We start from the raw sequence: 12,138 nt of genomic DNA, 5'->3' as shown, positions 1-12,138 counted from the left end.
AGTAAAGAAACCGACCAGGGCTCTCTCTCCCGTGCTACCAAGGAAATCCAACAGCAAATGGAGTAGATCTCCAACAGAATTGTCAACCCGAGCAACTCTCTCTCCAAGAATCAAAAGGTAGCTTTTAATGCTTCTAAACCGGCTCAGGATGCCTCTCCGTCGACGATCAATATCTCAAAGCGACAGCATAAGACCCCCAAGTCATTCATGGAGAAGCAACTACTCCAGCTTGGGCCGATTACCACCCTGCCCAGGAAAAGTAGGAAGAACTTGCAAGATGACACAGGCGAGGACTTTGTCCCCTTTGAGGAACAATGAGACCCAACCTGTATACATGTCTTAGGGGGATAGTGGTGCACAAACGGCTGCCAGAGCAATGGGATATCCTTCTGCCCTCGGGCAGGTTGACCCCTTTCTCAGGTATCTCCCCCCTCTGGAGTTGTTCTTTGTGCACTACTGGACCTACTGAGGCATGCAATCGGGATGGGCCTCCTTGTGAATCAAAGGGCTTCTTCTCCTTACTTTTTTTTCTTTCCTTTTGTTGTGTCATACTTGTATGGTTGTCTTTACAGTCTTAGACCTTCCCACTTTTGTTTTTTGCCTAGGGAAGGCAGCTAATTTTTCCATACATGCAATGTACACCTTTTATTTTAATTAATGCAAATGCAATCTTGAGCTCTCTCTCTCTCCCGCTCACTTCGCAGCACTCCTGGGATTGGCCGGTTCTCGATCGCTCCAGCTAAAGGAGCAGCCCTACGCGATGTGTGGGAGGAAAAAGGCTTAAGATCTACGGTGGCTGCCAGATCTGGCAAAGAAAACTTTCAAGCACCGGTTAAGGTCGGTTCTCCGCCTGTTTCGATGGAAACGGCCTTATGTGAGCCGCGCATGGAGACCTAGGGGTGAGTAAGGCGGCAGATCTCATAGGTTTGTTGGATGCCATTGAGAAGGAACGGGTTATTAAGGTTTCCAAGTCGGCGGCTGTGCGTGAGCTGATTATGAGCTCCATCGGTATCTCCACTCCGACTACTGGTATGTTCGGGGGAGGACCGGCCGAGGCAAGTGAAATGGGGGAGGCGTGTTGGACGTCCAGCCAGCATCCCATGCTGGTTGATGTTAGCCTAAAAGAGGAGGCTCGATCTGATGAGCACCAGGAGATGAACTTGGTCGGGGCTACTGAATTCGACCAAGAGGCTTCCCTTGTGAATGATAGGGATGACTCGTGGCGGGATTCTACCGCTCCTTGCAGTATGGAAGATGACCAGGAGGAAGACAGTCCAGCACCCTGCCATGGTCCGGCTTGCCACCAGCTTGGACGAAGGTATGGGATCGGAACGCCTAGGAGATTGGGACTTCCAGGTAAGTCCAGAAATTGTTGCCAGCTCGTGTGGAGCTAGGCTGTCAATGGACATGGATGCTGCCATGGTGGAAACTGATTCTGATAGCAATAGGTGTGAACAGCCTATGATTACAGCCATGCCCATGCAAATTGCTACAGGATTATGCACTCAAGGTGCTTGTGGGAATGGCTCCAAGGCCCCTGATGCTGTTTTGCCAAAACTGCAGCCTACCAAGGCCGTTCCTCCACTGCCATTTGGTCGTCTGCACAGTCCCTTTGCGTGGAACAAGGTTCAGAACATGCCCCTTGAGAGGATGTCTCGGGATCATTTCGTTGCGAAGGATGGGACTACCATCGAACCTGAGCTCAACTCAGTCAAGGACAACATTGCCAAGCTTGACATAGCTATTGTGGCTAAGCTCATGGGAAGGCGCATTTCTTTCCCCTTCACTCTCCAGGAGCTTAAACGGAGATGGTTTCACTTTGGTGAATTTGAGATCATTACTATAGGCCCAAACACGTTCATTTACATATTCCAGAGTCATGAGGCCAGAGATGCCGTGCTTTCCAGTGGTCCTTAGATCATTGCGGGAAACATTATTGGGATGGACAAGTGGGACTCTACTTGCTCACCCAACTCCCTTCAGGGACATCACTCTCCAATCTGGATCCGCCTGCCTCAGCTCCCTCTCATCTATTGGGACCTTAACAACATCACTCGCATCTCTAACTCGCTCGGTGAGCCTTTATGGATGGATTCACACAAAAGCAAGTGGGGACGGTCATCCTTTGCACGCATCTGTGTAAAGATTGACGTCTCTCAAAAGCTACTTTCGGGAGTTTGGATCAATGGCAGATGTTTCCAGCGGGTGGAGTATGAAGGCCTTACAAATTTCTGTTTTGACTGTGGCTCCATTGGCCATGCGATAGGAAGCTACATCCCCATTGTAGCTGCTAAGGGACCATCTCCCACGCAGGGGACAGCATCTCAAACCGTCCATGCTCAGCATGGGGGGCTGCCCGTGACTGGGCCATCTTCTAAACCGGAGCAGCAAGCTACGTCCGTCCCCCACGGTCAAGGGGTGCAAGAGGAGGACTCGTTTGGTGATTGGAATCTGGTGACCAATAAGAGGAGAAACAAACTGAGAGCCCCCACCGAGAAGCCAACCAAAGGAACTATAAAGGGGGCTGAGCCTCCTCGGTCCCCGCCTCAGCTCTCTCATGCTGAATCTCAGCGGATGGAGGATATTTCCATGAGGATCGTCGAACCAAGCGGCAAAACATCTACAGAACAAAGGGTTACCTTCAGTGTCACAAGACCGGAGAATGATGCCCCCTCCTCAATAGTCAATCTTTCCAAACAACAGCACAAGGTTCCGATGACTTTTTTTGAGAAGCAGCTACTCCAGTTGGGACCAATAGCCACTCTGCCCAGGAAGCGGAGGAAGAATCTACAAGATGATATTGGCGGGGACTTTGTCCCCTTTGAGGAACAAGGAGGCCTTACCTTTTTACATGTTTTAGGGTGCTAGGGGTGTTTATACAACTGCCGCAGCAACGGGATATCTCTCAGCCTTCGGGCTGTTTCAAACCCTACTTAGGTATCTCCCCCCTCTGGAGTTGTTCCTTAAGCGCTCTTGGGACTTCTAGGACATGTATTTGGGGTTGGCCTCCTTGCGAATCAAAGGGGCTTTTCCTTGTTCCTGTTGTTTTTCTTTTGGGCTCTCGTTTTTGTATGGACGCTTACTCTTATATGTTCAGGTCTTCCCCCTTTCGTTTTTTGTCTTGGGAAGACATAGGCTTATAGTTCCATACTGTCATTGTACTTTTAACTTTTTAAGAATGCAATATGCAATATTCAGCTCTCTCTCTCTCTCTCCCCCCCTCACACACTCTCTCTCTCTCTCTCTCTCTCTCTCTCTCTCTGTCTATCTCTCTCTCTCCCGCTCACACACACACTCTCTCTCTACCTCTCACTCTCTCTCTAGAGTGGTTTAGAGAGATAAGCTTTGGGATAGAGAGAGGGGGTGGCCCTAGTTCACCTCCTCCAAATGGGGGAAACGGTGGGGGAGGAAGCAAGAGTGGCGGCAAGGAGGATAGGAGGCAAGGAAACCGTTGGCAAGTGCTTGCATCCGAGGAGGCCGACGGTGGAGGGCCGGCGGCTCACGCTACTAGGGGCGGTTGTCCGTCCAGATCTCCAGGTATTGGTCGGTTCTTGGCCAACTCAAGCAAAGGCTCGGCTCCTCTTGGAGTTTGGGAGGAGAGGGGAACTAAGGCCTCTAGCTCTACTCTGCCGGGCAAAGAGAATGCCCAGACATTGGCCAAGACGGTGGGAACCAAGTGCTAGGGGGCTACTCCCTTAGTGGAGCCGGTCACTAGATTTGTGCAGCCGGATGGAAAGTTTTCTCCAGGGATCTCCTACCCAATTTTAAAACCTACTGCAGTTCGGGAGCTTATCATGAGTGCGATTGGCATCTCCCCTCTGGCCAACTGGAGCCATGAAAACAGAGTGCCAAGGGAAGCGGGATCTGACCATCAAACGTCTTTGGGTGGCCACAGGGAGCAAACGTTGGACAACAGCTCAAAAAAGGATGCTAGATTTGAAGATGAAATGGAGCGTGGAAGTTGTAGCTCGAGCTCTCAGTCCGGTATCGAGGAGGACGGGCGTGCTGAGTCTGACCAGGAGGTTTGGTCGGCCAGCGAAATGGTGGAATCAGGCAAAACTTCTGGCCCCCAATCGGATATGGAGGACGATCAAGGTGAAGGGGCTGAGCTTCAGCTCAAGGCCCTCACGGAGGCTGTCCTTCCAACCGAGCGGGAAGCTGCTACCTGGGCTGACCTCGCTGAAGAACTGACTCCTCCCATGCTCGGACAGGTCTCACACAGTAACAAGAATATGGAGGATATGGATTGCACTATGTGTGTGTGCAATGCTGATAGTTCTAGGCGTGAATAGCCACCAAACCCAGCCACCTCTATGAAGGAAGATCCAGCACACTGCCCACAAGATGTTTGTGGAAATCCCTCCAAGAATCTAGATGCCGCAAGCATGCAGAACCAGGCTACCCGTAAGGCTGATTTCCCCATGGGAGGCACGGCTAAGAGTCCCTTCGCTTGGAACAAAGTTCAACTTGTGCCCATTTCGAAGCTCTTGAAGGATTCCTTCCTTGGAAAAGATGCGAAGTCGGTTGATCCTGAAATAGAGGCGGTTTACACTAATATTGCGAAGCATGATCGTGCTATTGTTGCTAAGGTTTTGGGGAGACGCATTGCTTTCCCCTTTCTCCTTATCGAACTCAAAAGGCGATGGTTTCATTTTGGCGAGTTCGACATTGTGACTATTGCTCCTAATTCGTTCATATGCTTATTTCAAAGCGAGGAAGCAAGAGATGCAGTGTTAGCTGGAGGGCCGTGGATCATTGGTGGAAATATTATCGGTATGAATAAATGGTCCCCCCATGCCTCTCATAACTTGATGCATGGGCTGCACTCCCTTATATGGATCAGACTACCTCAATTGCCTCTTATGTATTGGGATATAGGTAACATCACTCGTATTGCTAACATGATTGGCGACCCTATGTGGACGGACTCTCATACTAGCACTTGGGGACGTTCGTCCTTTGCTCGCATTTGTGTCAGGATCGACCTTTCACAAAAACTTGTTCCAGGGGTGTGGATCAATGGCATCCATGGATGATTTTTCCAAAGGGTGGAATATGAGGGGCTGACCAACTTTTGCTTTGACTGTGGCTTTATTGGCCATGCCAAGGGGAGTTGCTCTGCCCGGACCCCTGCGCAAGGACTGCCCCCACCCACCTCTACACAAACACCCCGTAATGTGACAGCCCAATCTGAGGATCGTCCCCCATCTGTCCAACCCCCAGCCCGAGGGCCCAAGCTCGGGATACCCCACCCAACCAAGCGAACCGGAAGACAAGGCGTATGGGGCCTGGAATTTGGTGACTTGCAAAAAGAGAGGCAAGACCAAGCCGAATAATGTTCCACAGCTGATTGAATAGGTGCAGCAAGAAGAGTCCCGCAAACCAGCTCAAGGCTCTCGGGAGCAACTCTCATGCATGGAGGACATTTCCAGTCGGATAGTCAACCCGAGCAGCCACCTAGCCAAGGACCACAAGATTGTCTTCAATGCGGAGCGGACTGCCCATGACCCACCCTCTTTGGATGTCAATCTAACTAAACGGCAACACAAGGCACCTAAGACTTTCTTGGAGAAGCAGCTTTTACAATTGGGACCAATCGCCACTTTACCCCGCAAGAAGCGGAAGAACTTATAAGATGACACTGGCGGGGACTTTGTCCCCTTTGAGGAATAATGAGGCCCTACCCCTATTCATGTCTTAGAGTGATGGTGGTGCTTATCCGGCTGCCGGGGCAACGAGATATCTACCCGCCCTCGGGCGTGTTAACTCCTATATTAGGTATCTCCCCCCCGGAGCTGTTCTTTAAGTATGACTGGATCTTCTAAGGCATGCATTTGGGATTGGACTCTTTGTGAATCAAAGGGGCTTATCCTCGTTTGCCTTGCTTTTCCTTTGTTTTGTCAACTTTGTATGGTGGTTTTCTTAGATTTAGACCTTCCCATTTTTGTTTTTTGCTTTGGGAAGGCAAATAGTATTTCCATACCTATGTTGTATTTTTTACTTTAATTAATCAATGCAAATGCAATTTTCAGCTCTCACTCTCTCTCTCTTTCTCTCTTTCTCTCTTTCTCTCTTTCTCTCTCCTTCTCACTCTCTCTCTCTCCCCTCTCTCTCTCTCTCTCTCTCTCTCTCTCTCTCTCTCTCCCTCTCACTCCCTCTTCTCTCTCTCTCTCCACTCTCTCTCTACGCTCTCTCTCTCTCTCTCTCTCTCTCTCTCTCTCTCTCTCTCTCTCTCTCTCCGGCTCACTCTCACTCTCTCTCTCTCTCATAAGCAGTGGTTGAAATGGCAGGGGCGAATGAAACAGAGGTTGGTTCTGCTGGATTGAGTAATTTGCAAAACAGCCCTCTAGGTGATTGTGGGAATGCTGCTTCAATTAGGAGCTCGAAAATTGCAAAAGGAAAGGCTCAGATGCAATTTGAGAATAGATTCCCGCTATTCTCTGGTGGTGCGAGTAATGCCTGGAGGAAGCCTGAGCATGTTCCGATCCAAAATCCAGAGGAGATAAATTCTTTGTCTAATGATGGGATCACTATTGATCTCAGCATGGAGTATGTTATGGCAAATGCGGCCAAATCGGAAAGGGCTGTCGTAGGGAAGATCCTGGGAAGGAGAGTTTCGTTTTTTCTACTGAAAAATGAAATCCAGCGTCAGTGGGGATGATTTGGGGAGTTTCAGCTTACAACGCTGGGACATGATTGCTTCATTTGTGTTTTTGGATTGACTTAAGCCAGGAATGCCGTTTTATGTGGTGGTCCATGGTTCATTGGAGGGAATATCATGGGGCTGGATCGATGGACGCCAATTCTCCCCGGAGTCAATGGAAGGATTATCTTCCTCGGTATGGATTCATCTTCCAAACCTTCCTCTTCAGTATTGGAATTATTGCAATATTGCCAGGATTGCGTCGAAGATCGGAGTACCACTCTGGATTGATGCGCAGACGGGAAACTGGGGGAGAAGGGAATATGCCGGGTGTGTGTTCGAATGTGATTGGATAGGAAACTCCAACCTGGGATTTGGATTAATGGTATGAACGGGAGGTTCTACCAAAAGGTATAATATGAAGGCATTGGGATGTTATGCTATGGATGTGGAAAAGTGGGGCATCGGAAGGAGTTCTGTCCAACTAGAGCTGTTGGACAAGGGGGGAATGAGACCAGAAGAGCAGAGGAACATTCGAAGCAGGGTGGCAAGGGAGATGGGAGTTCTGCCCAGAATTTGGGTAGGAATGGGAAATTGGATCCCATACAAACTAAGAAAATGGTTTTACCTATTGTTAAAACAGAGGATGGTGGCAAAGGAAAAGCTGTTGACAGCCGTGAGAAGGGGGGGAATGCTGAAGCACATGATGAATGTAATGGGGGCAAAGTTGTTATGGAGGAAGGATCACATGATAATGAGGATCATACGTGTCCTTGGATTCAAGTTCCCCCACGAAGAAGAAGAACGACACGAGCACAGGGCAAGAATAAGGAGAATGTGGGCAGCAAATAAAATTTCAATATTCCAAAGCAAGTGGACTTGAATAAGGTTCAAGTGCCAGATAGTAAGTTGAAGCCCACTCATAAGCAGAACAGGATGGGGTTCAAGCAGAGGCTGCCATTTATGGCTGGTATAAGAATGGTTAACAGAGCCAATGCTCTGAAGGAGCTTAATCAATTGGGACCCATGGTGGAGGCGCCAGGAAAAGGAAGAAGGAGATGTTGGGAGAGTATGACGGTGTAGACATTAGCGGCGGGGACGCTTCCCCTTTGTTGTTTAATGTCTGACATACTAATATGGAACTGCAGGGGTGCCCGGAAGAAGCAGACTGGGTATTTCCTGCGTAGCCTCATTGGCAATAATGAGGTGATGTTTGTTGGCTTAGTTAAAACTATGATAGAAAACATTTCCAGGTCAGATGTTGATAGACTCATTGGTCCCAACTAGGAGTTTTTTTACTATCCAGCTGAAGGAAGATCTGGTGGATTATTGGTGATGTGGAGACGGGATACTACTCAATTTGAGGTTGTATCGACTATGAACCAAGCTATTGTTGGTCATTTGGTGATGCCCAATCTTCAGAAGTGGGGAATTGTGCTTGTCTATGCCAGCAAGAGCTATCATAGCCGCAGGATGTTATGGAGTACCATTGGCGCTAGCCTTGATGCTGAGTTACCAATGATTGTTGGTGGAGACTTTAATTGTTGCCTTGATCAAAGTGAGATGAAGGGAGGTAGAAAGTATAGATATTCGGTGGGTGCTCAGGAAATGGCAACTTTCCTTGTTGAAAATGATTTACAAGACTTGGGATTTATGGGTCCTAAGTTTACATGGACTAATAATAAAACTGGCAACAGTAAGATATGGGTTAGACTGGACAGAGTTTTAATGAACTCTGAAGGCCTTAGACTTGCCCCATTGGCCACGGTTAAGCATTTATTGAGAATTGCATCTGATCATTGTCCATTGTTGCTGAATCTGACGTCTAATCTTCCAAAATATGAGAGTAGATGGTATAGATTCGAAGATATTTGGATGTCTTATCCAGCTACTTGGAAGCTGGTATGGAAGGAATGGAACAAAATTGATTATGGACTGCCAGCTGATGTTCTTAATCGTAAGTGTTCCATAACACTTAGAGCATTGTTCTTCTGGGGTAGAAACCAGTTAAAGGAGTTGGGGAATTTGAAAAATTTGCTGGAGGCAAGATTGGGAGAACTTCAAGAACTTGAATGTTCAAATGCTGGATTAAATGAAGCACAGGAGCAGGAAATGAGGAGAAAGGCTTCTGAATTGAATACTACATTAGCCCGCATTACAACCTGGTGGAGACAGAGAGCGAAGGCAATATGGTTTGAGGAGGGAGATGCCAATTCTCATTTCTTTCATTCGTTTGCCTCGGCACGCGGGAGGGAGAATAGAATTCTGGAGGTCCAGAAGCCGAATGGAGATAGGAGTGGTGATACAGCTCTTATACAAGAGGAGTTCATGAAGTTTTTTATGCTCAAATGGGAGGAGAGGCAGATTGTTTGTGATAGCTGGCCAAGCTTTCACAGTGAAGACAAGATTCATGATCAGGTGAATGAGATCCTGAAGGCCGAGATCATGGAGCAGGAGGTTCGACAAGCTGTCTTCAGCATGGGGAACAATCGTGCACCGAGCATGGATGGTATTACATCTTCCTTCCTAAAATTTTATTGGGAAATTATTAAATGTGAGGTGACTCGTGCTATTATTCATTTCTTTTGAACTAACACTATATGTGAAAGTTGGAAGGATACTTTAGTGGTTCTTATACCAAAAGCAGAGAATGCAATTTTGCCGGCTAAATTTCGACCAATTAGCCTTTGTCAATCTTTTTATAAGGTTGTGGCAAAGATCTTAATTAATAGGCTCAAAACAGTGCTGGGCAGTATTGTCAGTGAGGAGCAAGGGGCCTTTGTTCCAGGGAGGTCTATCTCCAAATATGGCGTTATTGCTCAGGAGATGATGAACAAGTTCCAGTTCTCTGTGAAGAAATCGGGGATGATGGCTTTGAAGATCGATATGGAGCAGGCATACGATTGTATGTCTTGGGACATGCTGCAGAGAGTTATGAAATTGATGGGATTCTCTGAGATGTTTGTGGAATGGATCATTCAATGTATTGCCAAGCCGAGATTTTCTTTGCTGCTCAATGGTAACAGAACGCCATGGATCTATGCTGAAAGTGGTCTTCGACAAGGATGTCCCTTGTCGCCATATATGTTCATTTTCTGTTCGGAACTCCTCACCAAAGCCTTTAGACAGAGAGGGGGACAGCTTGGAGTTCAAATTATTAATAATGTGGAAAGGATATCTCATCTGTTATACGCAGATGATATTCTTATTTTTGCTGAAGCTAGTAGGAGGAATGCCAATTGTATCATGAAGCTTTTGGGGGACTATTGTGACTGGACTGGACAGAAGATTAACGGTGGGAAATTAGCTGTTCTTTTCAGCAGGAGCTATCCCAACTGGAAGAAGCGTATAATTGCTAAGCTAATGGGGTATAGAAAGGTGAATTCTATTGAATACCTGGGGCTGCCATTGGTCTTGAGGAGACTAAAGACTGAGGATTTTGATAAAACTATTAGAAATGCTCATCAGAAGACTAATATATGGGGGAAGAAGCATCTGTCGTTTGTTGGCAGAGCTTTGCTAATTCGTACATCATTACTTAGTATTCCTATGTATTTAATGACTCATACTTCAGTTCCAAGGGGGATCCTCCATTCTATTGAGAAACTTGGCAGAACCTTTTTATGGCAGAAGGACTGTAACAGCAGGGGAATGCATTATGCTGAATGGAAGGAGTTATGCCAACCCAGGGACCATGGGGGTCTTGGATTTCATGGGTTGGACAATTGGCAGGGAGCTCTACGTTCTAGGCTGGCATGGCAAGTGATTGGTAATCAAAATCTGCTACTGCATAAGGTGCTGAGAGGGAAATATTGTTTGGAGCTTTGGAATGACACACAGGTTTATAAAGCCTCTACTACTTGGAAAGTGATTCATGATGGTGCTAAGGCTCTTAAAACAATCATCATGTGGAACATTGGGGATGGCCAAAGCATTGATGTGATGCAGGACTGCTGGATACTCGATCGGAGGATAGAAAATTGGCCGACCTTTGTTAATGTAAATGAGCTGGAAAATGTCAGGGTGAATTGGCTGCTTGATGAATCTGCCAGGAGGAATGAGGAGCGGGTGACAAATTGCTTTGGTAGTGTAATGGCTGAGAGGGTCATGACTATTACTACCAATGGGAATGAGGGAATTGATACTTCTGAGTTTATTCGTTGTCGGATGAGCATGACATTGAATGCAATGGCGTATAAAGCTAAGATGGGAGAAGGTGAATACAATGAGGAAATTGAAGCTACACCCGCGGGAAGGATTTTATTGGTGGCGTCTTCTTAGGAACGCTATTCCTACTAATCAGTGGCTTTTTTGCAGAGGATTATCAGCCAATTCTCTTTGCCCGTGTGGATGTGAAGTTGAAGAGAGCCTGGACCATTGCACAGCTCTTTATAACAAGCTGAAAGAGGTGATTAATATTTTGAGGAAGTGGGTGTTTGCCATGCCTTCGGTTTATTCTTTGACAGAATTAATGCAGGAGATACGTGCTAATGTGGAAATCAACCCAAGCATAGGACGAATATATTGCTATACTATTTATCAGGTTTGGAAAGCTCGAAATGAGCTGAAACATAAAGGGAATTTTAGGCCCCCAACTATCATTGCTGCTACTTTTCTTTCCCTGCTGCCTAAACCTTACTGCTCAATTATCCTGGAGCAATGGAGTACTATCCAGCCTATAGGGCTGCCGTCTTATAAACAATGGTGCCCCCCCCCCCCCCCCCCATGGCTGCCCCCCCCCCCTCCAATATGGCTGAAATTTAATGTTGATGTTGTAGTGAAACCCTCTAATTTGGATTGAATCGGAATTGTGGTGAGGAACTTTGAGGAAGCATTGATTATTGCTGCTGGTAAAGCATTTGAACATTGGGATGCTTTTCAAGTTGAGGTAAGTGCTGCAGCATCTATCCGTGAGGTTCTCATGGATTGGATGTTTGATTTAGAAGGTATCATTACAGAAGGGGATTGCATCAATGCTATTAAGTGGCTTCAGAACATATATGATCACAAAAATAAGGTCCATTTCAGTAATGAGGGACCGGATCTCTCATTTTTTATGGGATTCAAGAAAGTTCTATTTCAGTATATAAACAGGAATAATAATAGGCAGCTCACTTCTGCGCCAATTTAGCTTTACAGGATAGTTTTACTTTTCTTGATGTAAATAATGAGGAGTTCCCCTCAACTCTCTTGAGTTTGTTGAGGGAGGAAAGTGATAGGATATAGTTACTATGAGTGATTACATGTAACTAGTTTACTTCTTTTCATTAATGCAAAATGCAATATTCAGCTCTCTCTCTCTCTCTCTCTCTCTCTCTCTCTCTCCCACTCACTCTCTCATGCTCTCATTCGTTCCATCCTCTTTCTCTCTCTAGAATGGTTTAGAGAGAGAGGCTCTGGGATGGCTAGAGGGGGTGGCCTTAGGTCACCTCCTCCAAATGGGGGAAACAGTGGTGGTGGAAGCAAGAGTGGCGGCAAGAAGGACAGGAGGCAAG

General features: G+C 46.9%; 1 protein-coding gene across 1 annotated transcript; it reads left to right on the top strand.

Moving 5' to 3' along the window:
• Window positions 1-1,941: 1,941 nt before the first annotated feature.
• Window positions 1,942-2,868, top strand: LOC110113749. The gene has a single exon (XM_020846423.1). It carries the CDS (start codon window positions 1,942-1,944, stop codon window positions 2,866-2,868), a length of 927 nt encoding a protein of 308 aa, XP_020702082.1.
• Window positions 2,869-12,138: the final 9,270 nt, after the last annotated feature.

Source organism: Dendrobium catenatum, unplaced genomic scaffold (genome assembly GCF_001605985.2).
Source record: "Dendrobium catenatum unplaced genomic scaffold, ASM160598v2 fragScaff_scaffold_1595, whole genome shotgun sequence".
In the NCBI taxonomy this organism is placed as follows: domain Eukaryota; kingdom Viridiplantae; phylum Streptophyta; class Magnoliopsida; order Asparagales; family Orchidaceae; genus Dendrobium; species Dendrobium catenatum.
This window is presented reverse-complemented; position numbering and strand designations above follow the sequence as displayed.